This window comes from Ctenopharyngodon idella, chromosome 9 (genome assembly GCF_019924925.1).
Source record: "Ctenopharyngodon idella isolate HZGC_01 chromosome 9, HZGC01, whole genome shotgun sequence".
NCBI lineage: Eukaryota > Metazoa > Chordata > Actinopteri > Cypriniformes > Xenocyprididae > Ctenopharyngodon > Ctenopharyngodon idella.
The window spans coordinates 7857967-7879819 of record NC_067228.1 but is presented as its reverse complement, the minus strand read 5'-3'; the positions used below and the strand labels follow the sequence as shown (position 1 = coordinate 7879819).

The 21853-nt window shown below is 35.1% G+C and overlaps 1 protein-coding gene across 10 annotated transcripts in view; it reads left to right on the top strand.

The window, feature by feature from the left end:
- gulp1a (GULP PTB domain containing engulfment adaptor 1a) overlaps positions 1-21261 on the top strand; it is a 63403-nt gene extending 42142 nt beyond the window's left edge. For 4 of the 10 annotated variants that reach the window (XM_051906866.1, XM_051906869.1, XM_051906867.1 and 1 more), the window contains 11 exons: positions 1718-1798; positions 8231-8292; positions 12345-12416; positions 12748-12846; positions 13229-13366; positions 15488-15604; positions 15718-15804; positions 16003-16227; positions 17365-17497; positions 17662-17756; positions 20435-21261. In XM_051906866.1, coding sequence (XP_051762826.1) covers positions 1771-1798; positions 8231-8292; positions 12345-12416; positions 12748-12846; positions 13229-13366; positions 15488-15604; positions 15718-15804; positions 16003-16227; positions 17365-17497; positions 17662-17756; positions 20435-20506 — 1128 coding nt within the window. In that variant the 5' untranslated portion in view covers positions 1718-1770 and the 3' untranslated portion in view covers positions 20507-21261. Of the gene's footprint in view, positions 1-1717; positions 1799-8230; positions 8293-12344; positions 12417-12747; positions 12847-13228; positions 13367-15487; positions 15605-15717; positions 15805-16002; positions 16228-17364; positions 17498-17661; positions 17823-18125; positions 18137-20434 lie in introns of all 10 variants that reach the window. The other 6 variants (XM_051906868.1, XM_051906870.1, XM_051906873.1 and 3 more) reach the window with 5 other exon arrangements.
- Positions 21262-21853: the final 592 nt, after the last annotated feature.

Here is a 21853-nt window from a genome sequence, read left to right as displayed (position 1 = left end):
CCTGCATCAGGGAAATCAGTAATGTGCACATGGACTCCCTGGGGAGGTCTTGCAATCTCTTCTTTCACCATTCATTCATTCGTCAGTGCTATTGTAATATGTCTGCCCATTGGGCTTAACATTTAAATAGTTTGTCTCATAGCCTATATAAGTCATTGGTTTAGCTTATCTCCTGATGTTTAACAATGTGTGAGAAGGAGAAGCTTAGGAACTAGTATGCAGTGAAAAGAATTTCTTTAGGACATCTCTCTCTCTCTCTTTTTTTTTTTTTTTTTTTTTTTTTTGCTATAGTGTCTTAAAGGCTTAAAGACCCACTGAAATGAGCACCATTTTCTGTCTGTTACATTGCTTTTCCTATTGATACAGGTTGTTTTGAGTGGTACATAGGGTAGGGCTGCACGATATTGGGAAAAAATGACAATGTGATGTTTTGTTTTTCTGTGCAGATATATTGCACTATATATTAAAAAAAAGAATTTTCATCAGATGGCTTTAATGGCTATATTTGGAAAGAATGAATCATTCTTGAGTGGGGTAATTTTTGTTGTGGAGAGTATCTGCAAAGAAAAAAAAAATAATAAAAAAATTAAAATTACTTTTTACTTTGAAGACTTTTTAATAGCAAAATCTTTTTGGGCTGAACGATTTAGGAAAAGCTTTACTGTAATAAAAATATTTTTGTTGTAAATAAAACATTATTGGAGTATGTTTTACAAGAAAATACTAGTCTTTCTACTACAATAGTTCACATTCACACTCAATGTTTTGGTGTTTCATTGTAATTATTTGTTTACTAGCAATTTCTGAATGAAAATTGTTTTAAGGTAAATCCTAATCCAATTTTTTTCTAGTGTTGATAATTTTTAAAAAAAAATATATAATTCCCCTTCAGTTTCGATAGGCTACATTCCCCTGGATTTTGACTAATTCAGTGACCTATAATTGTTTTTTTTTGTTTGTTTTTTTTGTTTTTTTTAAATAAAATTATTAAACAAAATTAAAATATATATATTGTAGGCCTAATAACATATTGTACTGTAAAATAAAAAGTGGAGTAATACAATTTTATTTTACTGTAAAATTACAATACTAATATTTGCATCTAAATATATTCATTTTCAAACAGTAACTCATCAAGCTTTTATTTTGACGGGTTGCTGGCAAATAAAAATATGTGCGGCACTGAGAAATCTCAGAAATCGCTTACTGCACCTTTAAGAGTACATAAGGATATAGATGGCCTCAAATACATAGACAAATAAAAGTCCAATTTTATTTTCATTGGGATCTTAAGCAATTTCAGGTGTTTTCAGCTTATTTTTTTTTTTTAAATCTCTTACTGCACCTTTAATTTCACTGTCTGACTTTTGAAAACACGCTGCATCTACCATCATCCACAAATACATGTTCAAATATTTGAACTATGAAGGGCATATTTACTCATAATATTTATAGTTTTGACTGTTTTTCCCCTACCTGCTGTAGTACTTCTGGTTTATCTCCCCAAAATAATTTTGTGAACACATATTTTTTTTATTTTTTATAAAGGTGTTATTTCTTTTGAACCCAATAGCTTAACCCAATAACATTTTGCGCAATACCACACCCTAGGAGGTTTAACCTTAAGGCAATTTCAAAGAATTTTGTTTTTGAAACATGTAGTCCTACTTCTCAGACTCCATGGAGTAAATTTCCATATACGCTCTCATCCCGCCAGGTAGAGGTGGCACATTCCAGGAAATTGCAGCCAAAGACGGAGCATTTTCAAGCATGAACCGGGCATTTAACAGAAAAAAAGGTATGTGTTGTACCAGTTTTCATTTTGCTTCCCTCTCTTTCCTCTGTCTGTCCATCCAACAGAATACTTAGGGCTGTCAAATGATTAAAAAATGATGACTAAAAAATGATGATGATAAAAAAAAAAAAAAAAAATTAATCAGATTAATGACACTGTATTCTGCAGAGAATGATTGTTTTTTTTTTATAATTATTCACATTACATTAATGTGTTAAAATTGGCAGTCCTAACAGAAACCCTTATAAAACTACTATTCAGACTCCTTTTCCATACTTCTGTCTGTCTGTCTGTCTGCCTGTACCCCTCTCTCTCTCTCTCTCGCTCTCTCTCTCTCTCTCTCTCGCTCTCTCTCGCTCGCTCTCTCACTCTTTCTTTCTCTACCTCTCTTTGTTCTTCTCTAGTCTCTCCTCCCTTTCTGTCATTTCTCAGTGGCTTGGAGCAGACAACCTGTCTGACTCTAGAGGTCTGTTTTTTTTTTTTTCTCCATGTATTTACAACCACCTGTCCCACCCTTCTTTCCAAAATGAATTAATGGATCTTTGATGCGATAAACCCAACTGGCCAGTCTTCGATCCCAGATGGCAGGGATTGCACTGGTAATATTTCTGTGTTAGGAGCTCCTGTTGCTCTGTCTGGCTCGCTTTGAAGATATGGACTAAAATCGCAAGTGCTGTCCAGTGCTAAATCCCTCAAGATGATGGAAAATATGATGTTTAGAGATATGTTTTCAGGTGACTAACAAGTGAGAGGTGAGATTATATTATAGGGATGCACAATACCATTTTTTTCAAGTACAAGTTCCAATACACTTCCTTTACCAATAGCGGTATTTTTATTAGTGCAGTAATTTTCAAGTACATTACATTGAGAATAATGATTTGAGGGTGGCTTGTTTAACAATTTCATGAACTGTTTACTCCACTGTTAAGTATATCAGGTAGGACACTATAGCTGAATGAATTTGTGAATCATTCTTTTTGTATTTTTTCCCCATTCCAATATGCAAACAAACCAGTTCATCATTGTATTTCATCATGCATATTGTTGCGTCTCTAGTGTACTACATTCATATAATGTGCTCATTTATCCAGAAAAAGTTGTAATCTGATTTCATAAAGAGGTTAGGCATAACAAAGTAATTATTTTGGCACTGAAAAAAGCTCTTGCGGCCACAACACATTTCCCTCCACTGCCTTGCACGGATGTTCCTGCTGTCACAATTGCCTCCTTTCTGGTGCACAGGACAGTGCTGTTGGACCGTGGAGAACACCAATAGCCCATCTGTCTGAAAGACAGCATTAAATTCTCCAACTCACACAAAAAGGTCTATACAAGCCACTTATGAACAATAGCGACATTTACCAGAGAGAGACAGTAATCATTTTATGGCCATGCATTCATTACCAGCAGTGTCTGGTGTAAGTGCTGATGTGACGTTACAAAAGATTCACAGAGAGGTTTCTGTCTAATGAAGTCTCACTAATGCCGCCCTGCATTGAAATGAGGTGGGTGATTCATCATTGTTCAGTAAGATAGTGTAAATATGTCTTTCTTTATTGTTTCTTTTTGGTCATAAATTATTATTATTATTATTCAGAGTTAACGGATGATCATTTGTCTCATAAAACTCTGCTTAATAAAAGCTTCTAGGAAAAAAGTTAATAAAGATGTTTATGCCTTATGGATACTTAAACGGTTAGTTCACACAAAAATGAAATTTCTGTCATTAATTACTCACCCTCATGTCGTTCCACACCCGTAAAACCTTCATTCATTTTCGGAACACAAATTAAGATATTTTTGATAAAATCCGATTGGCTCAGTGAGACCTCCATTGACGGCAAGTTAATTAACACTTTCAATGCCTAGAAAGCTACTAAAGACATATTTAAAACAGTTTGAGAATACTTTTTGTGCACCAAAAAAACAAAATGACGACTTTATTCAACAATATCTAGTGATGAAGTATGAAGCTTCGAAGCTTGTTTCGAATCAGTGGTTCAGAGCGTGTATCAAACTGCCAAAGTCACGTGAACCATTGAAATTTCGAAGCACTTATGACGTAACAAAGCCTCGACTGAAATCACTTGACTTGACACTTTCAAGTGTAAATTAACTTGCTGTCAATGCAGGCCTCACTGAGCCATCGGATTTTAATAAAAAGATATTAATTTGTGTTCTGAAGATGAACAAAGGTCTTACGGGTGTGGAACGACATGAGGGTGAGCAATTAATGACAGAATTATCATTTTTGGGTGAACTAACCCTTTAAGGATCTGTATAGTTCGAAGGAAGGAAGGAAGGAAGGAAGGATGGATGGATGGAGTATTGAAATTGAATAAACCATAAGTTTAAATAAAAATATATTGGCAATGTCAAGCTGTCAAAATAATTGGTAAGACTTTATAATAGGCATTCAGTAATAAAGTACTTTTATATATTGTTTATATATTGTAGTCTCTACATTGTTAATATATTAATTGGCTATATACAAATAGTGAGTTCTTCATTCATTGCCACTGTAATTAACAAAATTATTGTTGTTTAATTAGCTCATATGTAAAGAGTTAGATAATGTGTTTTTTTTTTTATATTATTTTATTATTTTTTTTTTTTTTGCCATAAATAGTTGGTGACAGAAAATCTGTAAATATAATCAAGTGCTTTAAACCAGCCTTTTTGGACATTAATTGCATTAGTATTAAGTGTTCCTTGTGTTCTTGTTTACCAATACATTAAGCATAACATACTGTTAAGATTGTGAAAAAGACAAAGCCTTCCCCCAGAGAGCCTCTCCTGGCTATCCAGTTTGGATCTGGAAGGGAGCAGGAATGCACTGGCACGTGTTTTTGATGGGGCTGATCCACTACTTTCACTAGTTTCGCTGTTTGGTTTTCTTGTTATTTTAATTCCCTTTTCTCACTCACTCAATTCGACTAATTGCAAAGTTTCTTCAGCCTGAACTATTAGTGTTAAATTGCCTCTTAATCCCAAAAAGAGGCAATCCAGCTCCAAATGTAAGGTTCCATATGCAATAGGGTTACTCATCCTAGGGATATCTTAAGGTCCAATCCCTTGTACACTCAAATCAAAAATGATTCAGGCCTTTCATAGATATGACACATTTAAATTTTGTTCACTTATAAGGGATAGATTTAATGTTTGTTTCAGATACAGGGTTAACTTAACCTTCCTTCTAGGGCTATCTCCATTAGGTCCCAATCCCCATGGGGTAGGTTTAGTGTATGTTTTGGATACCGGGTCAGTTTAAAACATGGAAAACCAAAATGTGTGTGTGTGCTTGATGTATTTGTAAACATTTAAGGAACACTTATGAATGCTATTAATGTCCAATAAAGATTGGTTTAAAGCACTTTAATGACATTTTCCTTTTTCTATGACCTGGTCTAAAGTGAGAACAATTTACTCATAATTAACAACTCCTTTACTACTGGTTTAAAATACTGTACATCATTTATATGTTTAATAAGTTAACAAAGTATAAAAAAACATGAACTATTCTTAAGAGCTAATTAAACAATAATTCAACTATAGTGACAATGAATGAAGAACTCTCTATTTGTATATAGCCTATTAAACAATATAGAGACTACAATACATAAACTATGAATTAACTATAAACTAATAGTTTGCAAATGATTTGTAAGCACTTTATTGCTGTATACTTATTATAAAGTGTAACAAAATAATCTTTTGATTCTCTAGGGTTATCTGCTGAAATATAGAATAATGAAATGTAAAGTTACAGGTTCAATTACTGTTCACATACTCAACAGGTATAGACTTTGTTTCTGAATTAGATGGTTGGAAATTCACAAAGCTCGAAGGCAGAAACACTGTTTGTGTGATGACAAAGAAATAATTGGACCCAGATTCTTTCCAGACTTATGCATCCAATTACCAGACACAGAACATTAAATAGCAACAGTGTCTGTTATTTGGAGCATAATAAATTCAAGTTTGAACCCACACATGATCAGCTTGAATAGCCCAAACAGCACAAAAGACTTCTCAGTCGTGCGACTTTGAGTTATGATTTGGCATAATCTCTGATGTGATTTGTGCTTTTTTTTTTTTTTTTCATGCTTTTAAGCTCAGAAATGATTGCGTTTGGTGAGTGCAGCTGGTTAATTAGTGACAACTAGGATTTTCCAGAATCCTTCACAGTATCCTGTAAATAACCTTAGCTAAATTATACACAATACTACCTAATTACTTATATTACAACAGTTATTGTGCTATCCTTTTCTGTCTCTGTCTCATTCTTTCGTTTTATTTATTTCCCTGCAAAACGCTTGAAGAAATTTCTGATCATGTCATCATCGCATTGCTAATACCTCCAGGCTTTCATAGCATGTAGCTGGAGATGACAGAAATACCTTGAGAATATGGATAAAACATAATCTTTATTTAATGAAAAATTGCTTAGGTTCTTACAAGAACTTGCGGTCCAGAACATGTATTAAAATGCATATTCAACACTTAATCTATTTCAATTGAAATGCAACAGAAAGGCTTAGCACCCAGGGCATTTCTTTACTGTTTGTTAGTGGCTTAAAGAAGCATTAGTATTGTAATAGATCATTCTTATCTTATTTTTGCTATAACGTCGTCTTATTGCCATTCAGAGCTCCATGAATCAAAGCAGTGAGCTGTAAAATTAGATGTGGAGACTACCAAGGCTCTTACGCTCTTATGAAGCCCTCGCAGAGGAATCCTGTTAAGAATATGCCAAAATGTTGTGATTTGACAGACTTGATATTCACTCATTGATCATTGGATGTTAGTGTGGGAAACGCTGTCGATATTTGGCCATTCTTCCAATTCAGTACTATTCATTAAATTCAAAACACTCCCTCAGCCTGCTATTAGTTGATAGTCGAGATGCTCAGATATGCACAAGAAATGTTTTGATGGCACCATATAGACACAATTGCTTTTGTCACATTTCATTGCTTTCTGTAATGACCTTCTGACAGATTTTTCTCTTTGTTTCTCCATTTATATTGGTTTCCCTTCAAAAAATATAAGAATAAGCAATACATTTCTCCAGACACTTTGCCATCAGTTTCAGCATCGCTGTGATCCTTATGAAACACCTACCGTTCTTACACACAGATCTACGCAGGAGCACTGTGACATTTCGAGGTGTGCGCTCTTCATTTGACCTATGAATCACACTCTATGAGGAATCTCAGCGGGCAAACACGCTATACCCTGACAATCCATGGAAGAAGAAAAACTGGCAGATTTTCAATAAGCAATGGATTTATGAGGATAAGAATGAGATCAAAATATACAACTGTGAACCTTGATAATTAACTTTGAGGTTCATGTACATGACATGTTATATCTGTAACTACTCAGCAATTTAAATCCTAATAGCACTGAATGCCTCAAAAAGTGTGGCTAACTTTTGTAATGACCGCTTATCTAAGAGTCATTTTTCAGTCCACAGGCCATTTCTTTTTCTGTATATTTACAATTAACTGCTAATTAAAATCAATCACTGCTTTCTTGAAAACCCAGAAGAGGTTTTGTGTCCTCAGGGGTCTTTTATTTCGATCTGCCTGAGTTATACTTGGCTAAATGGGAGATTAATTGGTCGTTGTTTCCTTCTAAATGGCTGTATGGCGAATGTCCAGAATACTGTTGCATAACACTCTCTCAGAAGCTTCACATTTGTAGTACATTAAAGCAAAGTTTAAAGAAAGATTTGGAAAAAAGAGTGTGAAGAATGATGCATTGCCAAATGGCCGACACAGGGAGTGATTTCGGACACACAGTGGTGTGGCCATCTCTGTTTGTGAGCTCCGGGTGTTGATGCCGAGTAAATCGGCAGGCGCTCTGAATGTTGTGACTCCTGCAGCTTGTTTGTCACGGTTAGGCCTTGCAGTTTCCTCTAAGCTGTCACACAAGCACAGGCATGTCGGTGTCTCCTGTCCATCACATCTGACCCCCTGTCTGCACTCCTTTAAGGCCAATTTCAGTATTTGCGCTCTGGCAAGCCAGTTTGAGCTACACTGCAGCATTAGCTGAAATCCTTCTTGTACACAGGCATATGGCTGTTCATCTTCTACAGTTTTTGAAATTGCTTTATTTAACAGTTACGTAAGGACATTAAAAGAGAAGTAATTATTTATAATCATGTTCTGTTGTTGAAAGCTATTTACATGGGCTTCACTGCTAAGAGGTCTGGACAGCAGTTAATAAATAATCATTTATAATAACAGGTTTGTTGTTTATAAACATTTGCACTAGAATTTTCACTGCTAAGAGGTCTGAACAGCAGCTGATTTAAAGGGCTGACTCTGTTTTATAGACTGTTTGTCTAAAATGTTAAAAATATCATTAAGGTATTGCATGCTTCATAAAACACTTTATTAAGTTAATAGTGTTCTCTCTTTCTAGATAAATCATGGATGCACACTCCAGAAGCTCTGGCCAAGCATTTTATAGCATACAATGCCAAGGTATGTGTTATGAACCTCTTTTTCCAAATATTTTTCTCTTGTAGATGATGAATGTGGCTGTTTTGCTAATCCATATTTGTTTGTAGTGTTAAATTTTTTTTTACTACCTTTTTTAAACCGTTCAAAGGTTTGGGGTCAGTAAGAGATATTTTTGAAAGAATTGTCTCAACAAGGTTCCATTTATATAATCTAAAAACTGTAAAATGTTGTGAATTATCACAATTTAAAATAACAGTTTTGTTTTAGTATGTTTTAAAATAAAATTTATAGCTGAATATTCAGTAGCCATTACTCCAGTCCTCAGTGTCACATGATCCTTCAGACATTCTAATCTGCTGATTTGGCACATTGAAGTTGAAACATTCAAACTAGAAATCCTGTTGTGCTGCTTAAAGGGATAGTTCACCCAAAAATGAAAATGCTGGCATCATTTACTCACCCTCAAGTTGTTCTAAACCTGTATGCATTTCTTTTTATCTGTTTAACACAAAGAAGATATTTTGAAGAATATGGGTAACCAAACAGTTGCTGGTCCCCTTTGACTTCCATTGTATGAAAAAAATACTTTAGAAGTCAATGGGGACCAACAATTTGGTTACCAACAGTCTTCAAAATATCTTATTCGTGTTCAGCAGAAGAAAGACTCATACAGGTTTAGAACAACTTGAGGGTGAGTAAATGGTGACAGAAGTTTTATATTTGGGTGAACTATCCCTTTTACTATATATATATATATATATATTTTTTTTTTTTTTTAATAGATTTGTTTTTCTTCAATGAATAGATGAAGTATGAAAAAACAGCATTTATTTGCGAGAATTGTTTTGTAACATTAATATCTTGGTAATTTCAATGCTTTCTGTCTGAATAAAACTACTTATTTAAAAACTATTCATTTTTTTTTTTTTAAAAAAGAGAAAAAAAAGTAAATGATACCATTTTTGAATGATAGTATGTATGTAGGCCTATATCTCTTGATCTTTTTCATATATATATATATATATATATATATAGAGAGAGAGAGAGAGATAGATAGATAGATAGATAGATAGATAGATAGAGATAGATAGATATTAAATATATATATACACACACACACATTAAATGTATATATACACACATTAAATGTATATTAAATATGAGTAGTTTATATATAAAAATGTAACAGCCTTATGGAGGACAAAATAATAGTAATAATACATTTATTTTGTATAGCGCCTTTAAAAGTTGCTTTCTCAAAGCGCTTTACAACACAAGCTAAAAAAAACAAAAAAAAAAACCTTTTACTATGAACTATGACAATAAATAACTTGACTTTATTTGAAATAACAGTGAATCTTGCAGAATAAAACCAGGAGTATGAAGAAAGAAAATGGGGACAGTTTTGATTTCATGTTGACTTTAATGCTTGCTGGCATAAATACAGCAATTGTACTTACAAAAAAAAAAAGAAGAAAAAAAGACAAATATCCAGAGGTCTAAACTGATCAATGAAAACACTATATCAATTTTCAGTCTTTTTTTGTATAGTCTTTTCACAAAACAATGAATTTGTTTGTGTCTCTTTTGCTATTCATCAAACATTGTGTGGGAAAGAACATCTCGTATACACTGTCAGTGCTGTTTTACGCTCCGTTTCACCAAAGACTCATCTTCTGTTCAGAGCTGAGAAGCTGTCTACTCCTGAGCAGTGCTTCTAAGATGTCTTACTGAATTCCTCCCAAAAACTAAAAAGGATTTTGATCCTCAGAGCTGCTGAAGTTTCAGCTGTGTTTTCTGCCTTTGGAGAGGAGAATAGAATAGACAAAGCAAGTGAATTAAAGAAGGAAAAAATGGTATTCTGCCAGTGTAGCAGGTGATAGATGAGCGAAGGCTGGATGTCTTTGGCACAAAAACACCTTCGAACAGACCAGCAGGGAACAGTCGTCAGGAACAAGAGACTCTCCACCCAGTGTAATGTAGTGTATCTATCACTCCTGCCTCACATTCTGTCCTACCGTGCTCACTTGCCCTTGAGTGTGGACGACATCCATCATAAATACGTGCTGCAGATGCGTTTATGGAGTCGGTTTTGTTTAACTCCAGTTTGGATGATAATGCATTTCTTGTCCACCAGAAGAATTTAGTATTTCACACTACATGTGTAATGATCAGGGCTAATCATGAATCCATTTCTTCCAATGCGTTCTTAGAAAAAGGCTGACCAGCAGTAATGACTGAGTCACAGAAATTAGTGTTTGAAAAGGTAGAGGGACCTTTTAATGATTCTGTTTATAGCCTCATCAGAGAAAAGTAATGTTTTTATGACGAATGAAAATGGGTCAGACAAGAAAATCATATAAGTATAGTCTGGGAATCTTTGTGGTTACTCTCAAATTACTGTTCATTTATTCATTTCAATAGAGTAGCCATTAGACTAAGGAAGTAATGGCAAGGTGTAAGCCATTAGTGCATGTTTTAAGGACCTTTGTTAAATCAGCTAGCACAGCATCTTGACCACAAGGACTGGGTGTAAAAGGTTAATAGCTCCATCTGTTGGAAGCTAAATGTAGTGTTTTTTGTATCACAAGCTCCAATCTGTTCCATATTAAATGTGGAAAGTTTTCTTAGGAATCATCAAAGCCTTTTAATGAAATTCTCAATTATAGGGTTCAGTTATAATGTTAATGTCTGCACAATGAACAGAAGTACTGATGTTTGCTTTGTGGTCAGTTTCCTTAAAGGATTAGTTCACTTTCAAATGAAAATGACTCCAAGCTTTACTCACCCTCAAACCATCCTATGTGTATATAAACGTTCTTCTTTCTGATGAACACAATCTGAGAAATATTAATAAATATCCTGACGCATCTGAGCTTTATAATGGCAGTAAGCGTTACCAAACAAGTATGAGCTGAACAAAGTGTCTCCATCCACATCCATCTATCATAAACATACTCCACACGGCTCTGGGGGGTTAATAAAGGCCTTCTGAAGCGAAGCGATGTGTTTGTGTAAAAAAAAAAAAAATCCATATTTAAAGGGATAGTTGACCCCAAAATGAAATTTCTGTCATCATTTACTCACCCCCAAGTTGTTCCAAATCTGTATAAATTTCTTTGTTCTGCTGAACACAAAGGAAGATATTTTGAAGAAAGGTTGTAACCAGGCTGCTTTGGGGCACCATTGACTTGTATAGCAGGGAAAAAAAAATACTATGGAAATCGATGGTGCCCCAGAACTGTTCAGTTTCTCACATTCTTCAAAATATCTTCCTTTGTGTTCAACAGAACAAAGAAATGTATACAGGTTTGGAATAACCTGAGGGTTAGTAAATGATGACAGAATTTTTATTTTTGGGTGAACTATCCCTTTAAGTTATGAAGTAATATATCTAGCTTCCGCCAGACCACCTTCCGTATTCAAATAAGGAAAAAAAAAAAGACGTCAGTTACACTTTTTCCGTAAGTTGAATAGGGAAGGTGTAGGATGTAGTGTAAGCATTTTAAACTGCAAGAGTTTTACACTTTCTTCGTAAATAGAATACGGAAGGTGGTCTGGCGGAAGCTAGATATTTTACTTCATAACCTGTTAAATATGGATTTTTATTTATTTTTTACACAAACGCAACGCTTTGCTTCAGAAGGCCTTTATTAACCCTCCGGAGCCGTGTGGAGTACGTTTATGATGGATGGATGTGGATAGAGACACTTCCTTCAGCTCATATGTGTTTGGTAACGCTTCCTGCCATTATGAAGCTCGGATGCGTCAGGATATTTATTAATATTTCTCCTATTGTGTTCATCAGAAAGAAGAAAGTCATATACACCTAGGATGGCTTGAGGGTGAGTAAAGCTTGGGCTAATTATTATTTGAAAGTGAACTAATCTCCTAGTCTCCTTCATGTGCAGCTTATTTTTTCATTGACTTTTATTTTTTATTTTATTAAATATCAAATCTGCATTCATAAAAAAAAATCTTTATTTTATTATTTGTATTAATTATTATTTTCAAATCTGTGTTCATAAAACATAAAAATGTTCCACGCCATATGATTTTTGTTTCTCCCATAGTTTCTGGGGAATACAGAAGTTGATCAACCCAAAGGTACAGAAGTCGTAAAAGATGCTGTCAGAAAGCTCAAGGTAAGTTACCGTAGCTTCACGTTGGCTGCACACAATAGGCACCATTGTTTTCATCTGGAAACAGGAAGTGGTATTTCTCGAGAAGATGTAGTAATAGCACCCTCCAGCTGTTTCACACCTTCAGCGGTGGATCACAGCTTACCTGTTTAATGAGGCATAGAGAGCTTTATTTTATAAAACCTTCTCTCTTAATGTTACATTATCGCTTATAAGGGGTTTTGATCAAATAAGAAAAGCTATTTAAGGTCACATGTATTATTATTATTAATATAATATCTATTATACATATCTGATCTCTTTGAATCTGATTGTGGTCTTTCTTTCTTTAAAGTTTCAGAGGCATATCAAGAAGTCAGAGGGACAGAAGATCCCAAAAGTGGAATTACAGATCTCCATCTACGGAGTGAAAATATTAGATCCTAAATCAAAGGTATGTGCATAGCCCAACAAACAGATTTATGAAACAAATTGCCTCACATGAGCCATGTTGTTTAAGAAGAGCCAACTGAGAGACTTTAATGGCCCCATAAAAAGCAATTGGACAGTTTTTGGTTGTTAAATGTTAGTAGATAATGATCATGGTTAATGATATACTACACCTGTGATAACTCTGCTAGGACACCCATGAGAACCTGAGGAGAACTGACTTTATAATCACCATAGGATAAGTTGGTTAATACTTTGTTGTTTCACTTACATTAAAAGATTATATAAGTGTCTCCTAATACTCTTTGGTGCCACTGTATGCCCATATCTATCTAAAGGCCATATATTTTGTCTATACTGTCTCTAATCTTGTTTTTTCTTCACAGGAAGTACAGTACAACTGTCAGTTGCACCGGATATCCTTCTGTGCAGATGATAAGACAGACAAAAGGATATTCACATTCATTTGTAAAGATTCAGAGTCCAACAAACATCTCTGCTATGTGTTTGACAGTGAAAAATGTGTAAGACAACAGATAATGTCATCATAATAGTAGTCCTAATTCTTTTTAAAGCTGCTGTCCGTAACTTATTTGGTTAAAAATGATCCAAAATTAATTTAAGCAAGTACATAACCAGCCAGTGTTCAAAACTATCTCCTTACCTTAGCCCAATTATAACGGTAAGCTTGTAATAATGTTTTATAATAAAATCTGTACTTGTAGGTTTCTGCGGGAAATTCGAGCATGCAGTCGTTCATCTTTGCGTCATTACGTCATAGTCACTGTTTAGATAAAGAAGGAGTCCTAGCTAGTAGGCTATATGGCATGTGAGGATGCTGCTGGTTTATAAGCTTTTCTCACAGCAGCTGGAATAATTAAACTTATCATTTTGATGGCGGATTGTAATCCAGAAAAGTCCAAATGACAATCATCAGTGACAACTGGAGATTAATGCCAAGTTTACACTACAGGATTTTAAGCCCGATTTGCAAGTTAAGGAGCTCGCCGACAGGTTGGGCTGTGATCGGGGGAAGATCAGCGGGTGATCGGCGCTCGCCAATCTTTATGTGTGAACTACTCAATGACGCATCAAAGAGGCTTGCTAACGTGCCGCCGACACCTAGCTGACGCCAGACAAATATCTAGCATGCTAAATATCTGGAGCTGTCGGCCGACTCGACATCCTGTGGTGTCACGACGCAACAGACAATGAAATATACATTGATGTCTATGGAAGCAGCAATAACAATCCATTCAAATATAATTTGCTGACGTTTATTCATATCAGATACACATTGTGTAAGTAACTATAAAGCTTACTCTATTCTTCTCCCAGTTCACCAGCCACATGTATTTCGGTACAAATAGATGAATTCACATGCTATAGCCTATAAATCCAACTGACAGGACTCTCTGAAATAAAGCGCAAACAAACAAGGCGATGCCCATCTCGCGTTATAGATTAAGATCAAAATCATGATGTAGGTTTTTAAAAGACAAAACACTCACTTGCAAATATATGAGAGTCGGAATATCAGATAGTTGATGACATGGTGAGAAAAGCGATACATCTGTCATACAGTGTGGCCGCGGTGTGTCACGTGACAATCATGACACGTCGTCATGGAAACAATAAAGGAAACGTTCTAATGGTGGCCTTAACTCTGGGAGATCAGCCAGAATATTTTAAACTTATGTGTGAAAGGGTTCATTTAATTTTAATTAAATTTAATTCAAAATTTAATCTAATTTCTTCCCAACATCCATTTTCAAATAAAGCCGTTGGGTGACAGTTGTCGTCAGCTCGTGTAGTGTGTAACCCCCTGTTGCGGATCATATACGTAGTGTCACGTAGTGTGAACACCACAACAACTTCAAGACTCCGCAGCATGTCATGTAGTCTGAACAGCACAGCGATCTGCCGACGTTTAAAGTCCTGTAGTGTAAACTTGGCATAACCCGTAGTCAAAAGCAAAAGACTTCGGACTGCAGAGTGGCTACAGAAATTAATATCTACAGGTAACGCTAATACACACTAAATACACATAGTCATGCAATGCTGATGTTGTTAACATTAACAATTTGAGAACAAAGTATAACAATAATAATAATTTGCACAGTTTGACGTGATCCGAGCTAAGCGATCATTAGATTTAATCACCATTGGCAGAGTGATTTATTGTAATGCTGTTTTTCCTCAGTTGGTCAGAACAAAAGTGGTAGACATGTTGTTCAGATGACATTTTCCGGTGAAAATTCTTATTTTGGTCATACTTCCAAGACGTAGAATCTGTGATTCTGAAGTACAGTATTCACACCAATGTGTTGACTGACAGCAAACATTAGATTGATCAACTCTGAGGAGCCGTGCCGATGCAGAACCCACATAAAGATGATAATTCCGCAAATAACTGCAATTGCAGCTTTCAAACAGAGATGGCGACAAAGAGACAAAACTTATGGACTGCAGCTTTAATGAAATGATTCTGACTTTTACATATTTATAAATTATATATTAACTATATTCATATTACTTTTAATTTAAATGGATACTTAAATGTGGCTCAAAAGACAAACGGCCTAACAAAATACTGCTGATGATGTTACTAGGAAAATCATCTGTATTTTATCTGTCGATTCCAGGCAGAAGAGATAACATTGACCATCGGCCAAGCATTTGACTTGGCTTACAAGAAGTTTCTGGAGTCCGGGGGAAAAGACGTAGAGACAAGGAAACAGATCGGTGGCCTGCAGAAAAGAGTGAGCATGATTTACAGTTGCAGTTAGAGAATATATGCCATAACTGTTGTTACTCAATGACTCAAATATTGTAGGACCATTTGTGTATGACAAATCCATATCTGTCTTTATAGATTCAAGATCTTGAAGCTGAAAATTCTGAATTGAAGAAGCAGTTGCAAGTCTTAGAAGAACAGCTGATGATTGCTCAAGTTCCTCCTGTAAGCACCGGATGGACTTCCTGTCAGTAGAGTGTACCTGATTGCCGTTCACCATTCTGTTAATTAGCTGCATATAAAACTGACATCAGCTATGCCTAAAGACATTTTCTAAACTCATGAGCTTTTTCTTTTTTTCAAAGAAAAATCCCAGCAGGAAAACTAGATCACCAGCGCTGACTAGTTCTGATCTTTCCACAGCTTCTTCACATTAACTCTTCTAATGAGGCCTATATGCTTCAGAGACCCTCATCTCTCTTCTGGTGTCACAACGTTACCTCGTTCTCTTGTCTTGAAATCTCTTCTGTTACACTAACGCCAATGAGCTCACCTGACTCTAACCTTTCTGCTGGTCTTCTGACTCCTCCACCTGCTAAACCAGCTCTGTCAAAGCCTCCCAGTGGAGCCAGTGTTCCTCGCCCTCCTGTTAAGCACTTTTCTGTTTACTCTTTCTCTGTTTTACCCTCAGATTTTAAAGGCTAATTCACACAGCCCCAACAAACGGCAACACCAGATTCCAGCGGTTGTTGGGTTTTGTTGGATCAGTGTGTTCACCCTGTGGGTATTTGTTTGGGGCTGTGTGAACCAGCCTTAAGTGGTCATAAATTTTCACTAAGACCTATTTTACTCCTGTAATTTGAAATGTTTCCAAGTAAATCTTTTAGCAAGCAAAAAAGGTGGGGCTTGAATTTATAATTTGGGAATTGATTGGATCATGAAAATATGGAAGCTTGTTTTCTGCCAGAGAAAAAAAAAACAAAAAAAATTGCGAATTTTTATCTCACAATTCCGACTTCTTTTCTCGCAATTGCGACTTTATATCACGCTATTCTGAGAAAAAAGTCAGAATTGCGAGTTTATATATATTACATGATATAAACTTGGAATTCTGACTTATTTCTTGCAATTACGACTTTATATCTCATAATTATTACTTTATAACACAGCAATTCCAACTTTATAACACACAATTGTAAATATATAAAAAATAAATCACAATTTTTTTTTTTTTTTTTTTATCATGCAGTTCTGACTTTATAAATCGCAATTGCGAGTTTATATCATGCAATTTTGAGAAAAAAGTTAGAATTGTGAGGAAAAAGTCAGAATTGCGATTTATATCTCACAATTATGACTTTATAATATGCAGTTCTGACTTTATAACTCACAATTGTGACTTTTTATCATGCAATTCTGACTTTATAAATCGCAAATGTGAGTTTATATCGTGCAATTCTGAGAAAAAAGTCAGAATTGTGAGATAAAAAGTCACAATTATCTTTTACATTTTTTTATTCCATGGAGGAAACAAGCTTCCATATAAAAAAGATTAGAAAGTGAGAGGAATTTGTAATATCAGCGAAGAAATAATGTTTGTGTACAGAATTTTTTATTTTTTTTTTATTTTTGATTGATTGAGTTGGGTATATTTTGATTTCATGTTGACTTTATCATTATATATACTCTTTAATATGTAGCACTTCATTGGTGTTTTAACATATGAAAAGGGTTTTCAAATGAGTTATTATTCAGAACGCTCATCTACCTCACCCATTTTTGCAGGGAAACAGCATGTCCTCGAAGACCCCCACTGACATATTTGACATGGTTCCATTTTCTCCAATGACCCCATTGGTTCCAATACCAGCAAGTAATGGCTCGGCCCCTCCACCCCCAGCAAGGCCTACAGAGATTAGTAAGCTGTCTCTTTTTCTCTTTTTTACCAAAAGTTGATAAATGTTGGCTCCTTCGACCATAAGGTTAGGTTGCGTGGCCATTCCTTTTACTTTATATATTATAGAAGTTAGCCTTAGTGGCCTGTAAAATGAAGGAAAAAAAGACTCTTCTCTTTTTCTTCAGGGAGAGACGTGTTTGGTGCAGAGCCATTTGACCCATTCACCTGCGGGGCAGCTGACTTTCCTCCCGACATCCAGTCAAAGCTGGATGAGATGCAGGTGACTACATGTCTGTGAATTATTAGCAAAAGGACTGGTGTGAATGAGCAGCTAATGGAGCTGACGGTAGGCACTGCTGCAGCTGTGAAGACACTCTCAATTCAGAACGGACCAGTAGGATGATTTCATAAAATTTTGTTTTATGTTCATTTTGGATTTGTCTTGGGAGTGCTATATGTGGATGAAAAACTTTCAAGAGAAGTGCTAAGTGTGCTTTTTTGTTAAGTATGCTTTGAACCCGATTTAAATAGACTAACATGCAGGAAATCTTGCATACAGAGCAGTTACATGAAACATTTATATCATTTGCCAGTTTTGCTCAACTAACAATCTCACTTTTCCGTCTCTTTGCTCTCTTTCTGCTTGCAGCGGCAAAGATGGTTTGTATTCTAAGAAAATTTGATTTATTTCAGATGGCATATAGCTGAGGTCTACTTTGACATGTTTAAAGGGATAGTTCACCCAAAAATGAAAATTTGATGTTTATCTGCTTATCCCCAGGGCATCCAAGATGTAGGTGACTTTGTTTAGTAGAACACAAATGATGATTTTTAACTCCAACCGTTGCGGTCTGTCAGTCGTATAATGCATGTCAATGGGAACACGATCTATGAGAGTCAAAAAAAACATGCACAGACAAATCCAAATTAAACCCTGCGGCTCGTGACGACATATTGATGTCCTAAGACACGAAACGATCGATTTGTGCGAGAAACCGAACAGTATTTATATCATTTTTTACTTCTAATACACCACTATGTCCAACTGCCTTGAGCGCACGCACGGCATCTGGTGCGCGAGGTGTGTATGCGCTTTGGCGTAGTTTAAAGGATTAGTCCACTTTCAATTTTCCTGATAATTTCCTCACCCCCATGTCATCCAAGATGTTCATGTCTTTCTTTCTTCGGTCGAAAAGAAATTAAGGTTTTTGATGAAAACATTCCAGGATTATTCTCCTTATAGTGGACTTCAATGGTCTCTCCAAACGGTTGAAGTTCAAAATTACAGTTTCAGTGCAGCTTCAAAGGGCTTTAAACAATACCAGACGAGCAATAAGGGTCTTATCTAGAGAAACGATCGGTCATTTTCTAAAAAAAATACAAATGTATATGCTTTATAAACACAAATGATCACCTTGCACGTGCTTCCGCTTTCCGTATTCTTCAAAAAGCTTACGCTGTATGTCCTACGCCTTCCCTATTCTACTTACGGAAAAAACGGAACTGCCGCCGAGTTCGTTCCGTAAGTTGAATAGGGAAGGTGTAGGACATACAGCATAAGCTTTTTGAAGAATTGGACATAGTGGTGTATTAGAGGTAAAAAAATGATATAAATACTGTTCGGTTTCTCGCACAAATCGATCGTTTTGTGTCTTAGGACATCAATGTGTCGTCACGAGCCGCAGAGTTTCATTTGGATTTGTCTGTGCATGTTTTTTTTACTCTCATAGATTGTGTTACCATTGACATGCATTATACGACTGACAGACCGCAACGGTTGGGGTTAAAAACCATCATTTGTGTTCTACTGAAGAAACACAGTCATCTACATCTTGGATGCCCTGGGGATAAGCAGATAAACATCAAATTTTCATTTTTGGGTGAACTATCCCTTTAAAAGGGATAGTTCATCCAAAAATCTGAAAATTCTGTCGATTTCTCACCCTCATTTTATTTGTGTCCACACGTCTCTTTTCCATATATTGAAAATAAATGGTGACTACTTTACATAAACTGTGTGCATAGTTTTGTGTCCAATATTCCAAGTCTTCGAAATACAGTAATTTTGTGGTACACACCAAATTTTTGAATCAATTTAAATCGGTGACAAAAATATGTTTGATATCATTGCCAAACATAAATATGCACAAATCGCCCAAATGAAATTTGAGAGCTATAACAGAAGATTAACTTTGGAATGGGCTATATTTCATACTGTTGTCTCATAAAACTTGGAATATCTTTTATTATGCTTTTCGTCGTTTAGGCTTGATGGCCCCTAGTCACCATTCACTTTCAATGTATGGCAAACAAGCGGTCAGTATTCTCCTTTTGTGTTCCATTGGACGAAGAAAATCACACAGGTTTGGAACAACATGAGAGTGAGTAAATGATGGCCAATGTGTTTTTTGTTTTTTATGTGAACTATCCCTGTAAATGTCTCTAAGATTAATTATTTGCATCCAAACTTTAAAGGGATAGTTCACCCAAAAATGAAAATTCTGTCATCATTTATTCAACCTCAAGTTGTTCCAAACCTGTATGAATTTCTTTTTTCTGTTGCACACAAAGGAAGATATTTTGAAGAATGTGGAAAACTGAACAGTTCTGGGGCACTATTGACTTCCATAGTATTTTTTTTTTCTTACTATGGAAGTCAATGGTGCCCCAAAGCAGCCTTGTTATAAACTTTCTTCAAAATATCTTCCATTGTTTTCAGCAGAACAAAGAAATTTATACAGGTTTGGAACAACTTGAGGGTGAGTAAATGATGACAGAATTTTCATTTTTGGGTCAACTATCCCTTTAAGCCCTGTGTCATTTTCATCTTCCTCATGCCCTGCTTAAAAAAGATTTGTATAAATGTTTATGTATAATGTGGGTGTTTTAGAAGGGTTGTGGGTTGTTTAGAAGTAATATTAATAGAGCTTGTTTTTTCCTGTTATTTTTCCTCTCCAGGAGGGGTTCAAAATGGGACTAACAGTAGAGGGCACTGTCTTTTCCCTTGATCCACTAGAAGGTCGTTGCTGATGCCAAGAAGAAAGTTTTGTCACTTTCATGTTAAACCATTTGTATTAAAGTGCCAAACTCGGGTTTACAGTCAAGATGTCAATGTCTTATCTTACGTTTGTTTTTTGTTTTGTTTTTTTTGTTTTTTTTTATGTATTTTCATTTTGAATTTGGTTTACAAAAAGTATATTGAGAAAATCAGAAGCAGTAGATCACTATTTTTGTAAGAACTAAAAAAAAAAAAGAACTAGAAATGTTGTTTTAACACTCCTTGCTTGTACAGGCAATGAAGGATGTAGAACTGCACAGTCTGTGTCAAAGTTTCATAACTGTTATCAAACTTAAATTCTTTAAGCTTGTGTTACACATACATTTTTATCTTTATGGCATATTACAATCCATAAAACGTTATAATTATAGAGAGTTCCCTTTTACATTATTTTATAACTTTATTTTTTAACATTTAATGTGTTACTGTACATCATAACCACACTTTTTTTTATCAGATCATATGTAAAATTATGATATTGTTTTTGTTTATAGCAGTGGATCCATTAAAATACAGTATTTTTTAAATGAACAGCAGTGCCATAAATTGCAAGATTTCCACATTAACATGTACTTGTATTGCAGTTTAATTTTATATTACATATTTTAGTATACTCTTGCACAAGGAAGCACTTTGGAAGAGCTCTGTTTATGTATTATTGTTCATTCAGTTTGTAAGCAATATTTTAGCCTTTGCTGTTGTAGTCATTAAAAGAAAACGGTACATATTCTCTGTGTAAGTTGTTTTGTAACACATCTTTCTTAAACCTTTACCTGCATTAAATAAGAGACTCTTTTTTTTAAATTAATTTTTCTTGGTGGCTCAACAAATTGTCACCCGCATGCTATAGTGTTAAAGTAATTTATTTCAAGTGGAAGATAATGTATTGAAAATACAATGTAAAGAAATTTTAATATTACAGTAAAATAATCATTATATACTCGAGTACCATTCATTTTCAGCACACACTTTTTTTTTGTTTGTTTTAAATATACTCCTAAAATTAGTATAAAAGCTTCAAATGGTATGTTTTCCACCCTATTATAATTCATGATTTCTTTTTCAAATTCAAAATGTAATTTGGCTCAGTTATGTAATCTTTTGTGTGCTGTTCCTAAGTGTGTCTTTCTGAAGAGCACCATATCATGGAGCATTACTTCATTCTTCTCACATCGATGCTTTCGTAAGCTGCTCTTTCCCATCCTTTTTTCCGTTTATAGTCTTCCTGCACCAAGATATTTCAATGCAGTAGAAACCTGTAGAAAGTCTGTTTGAAGAACACATACAAGGCATAATAACATTCACACAGGATTCATAAA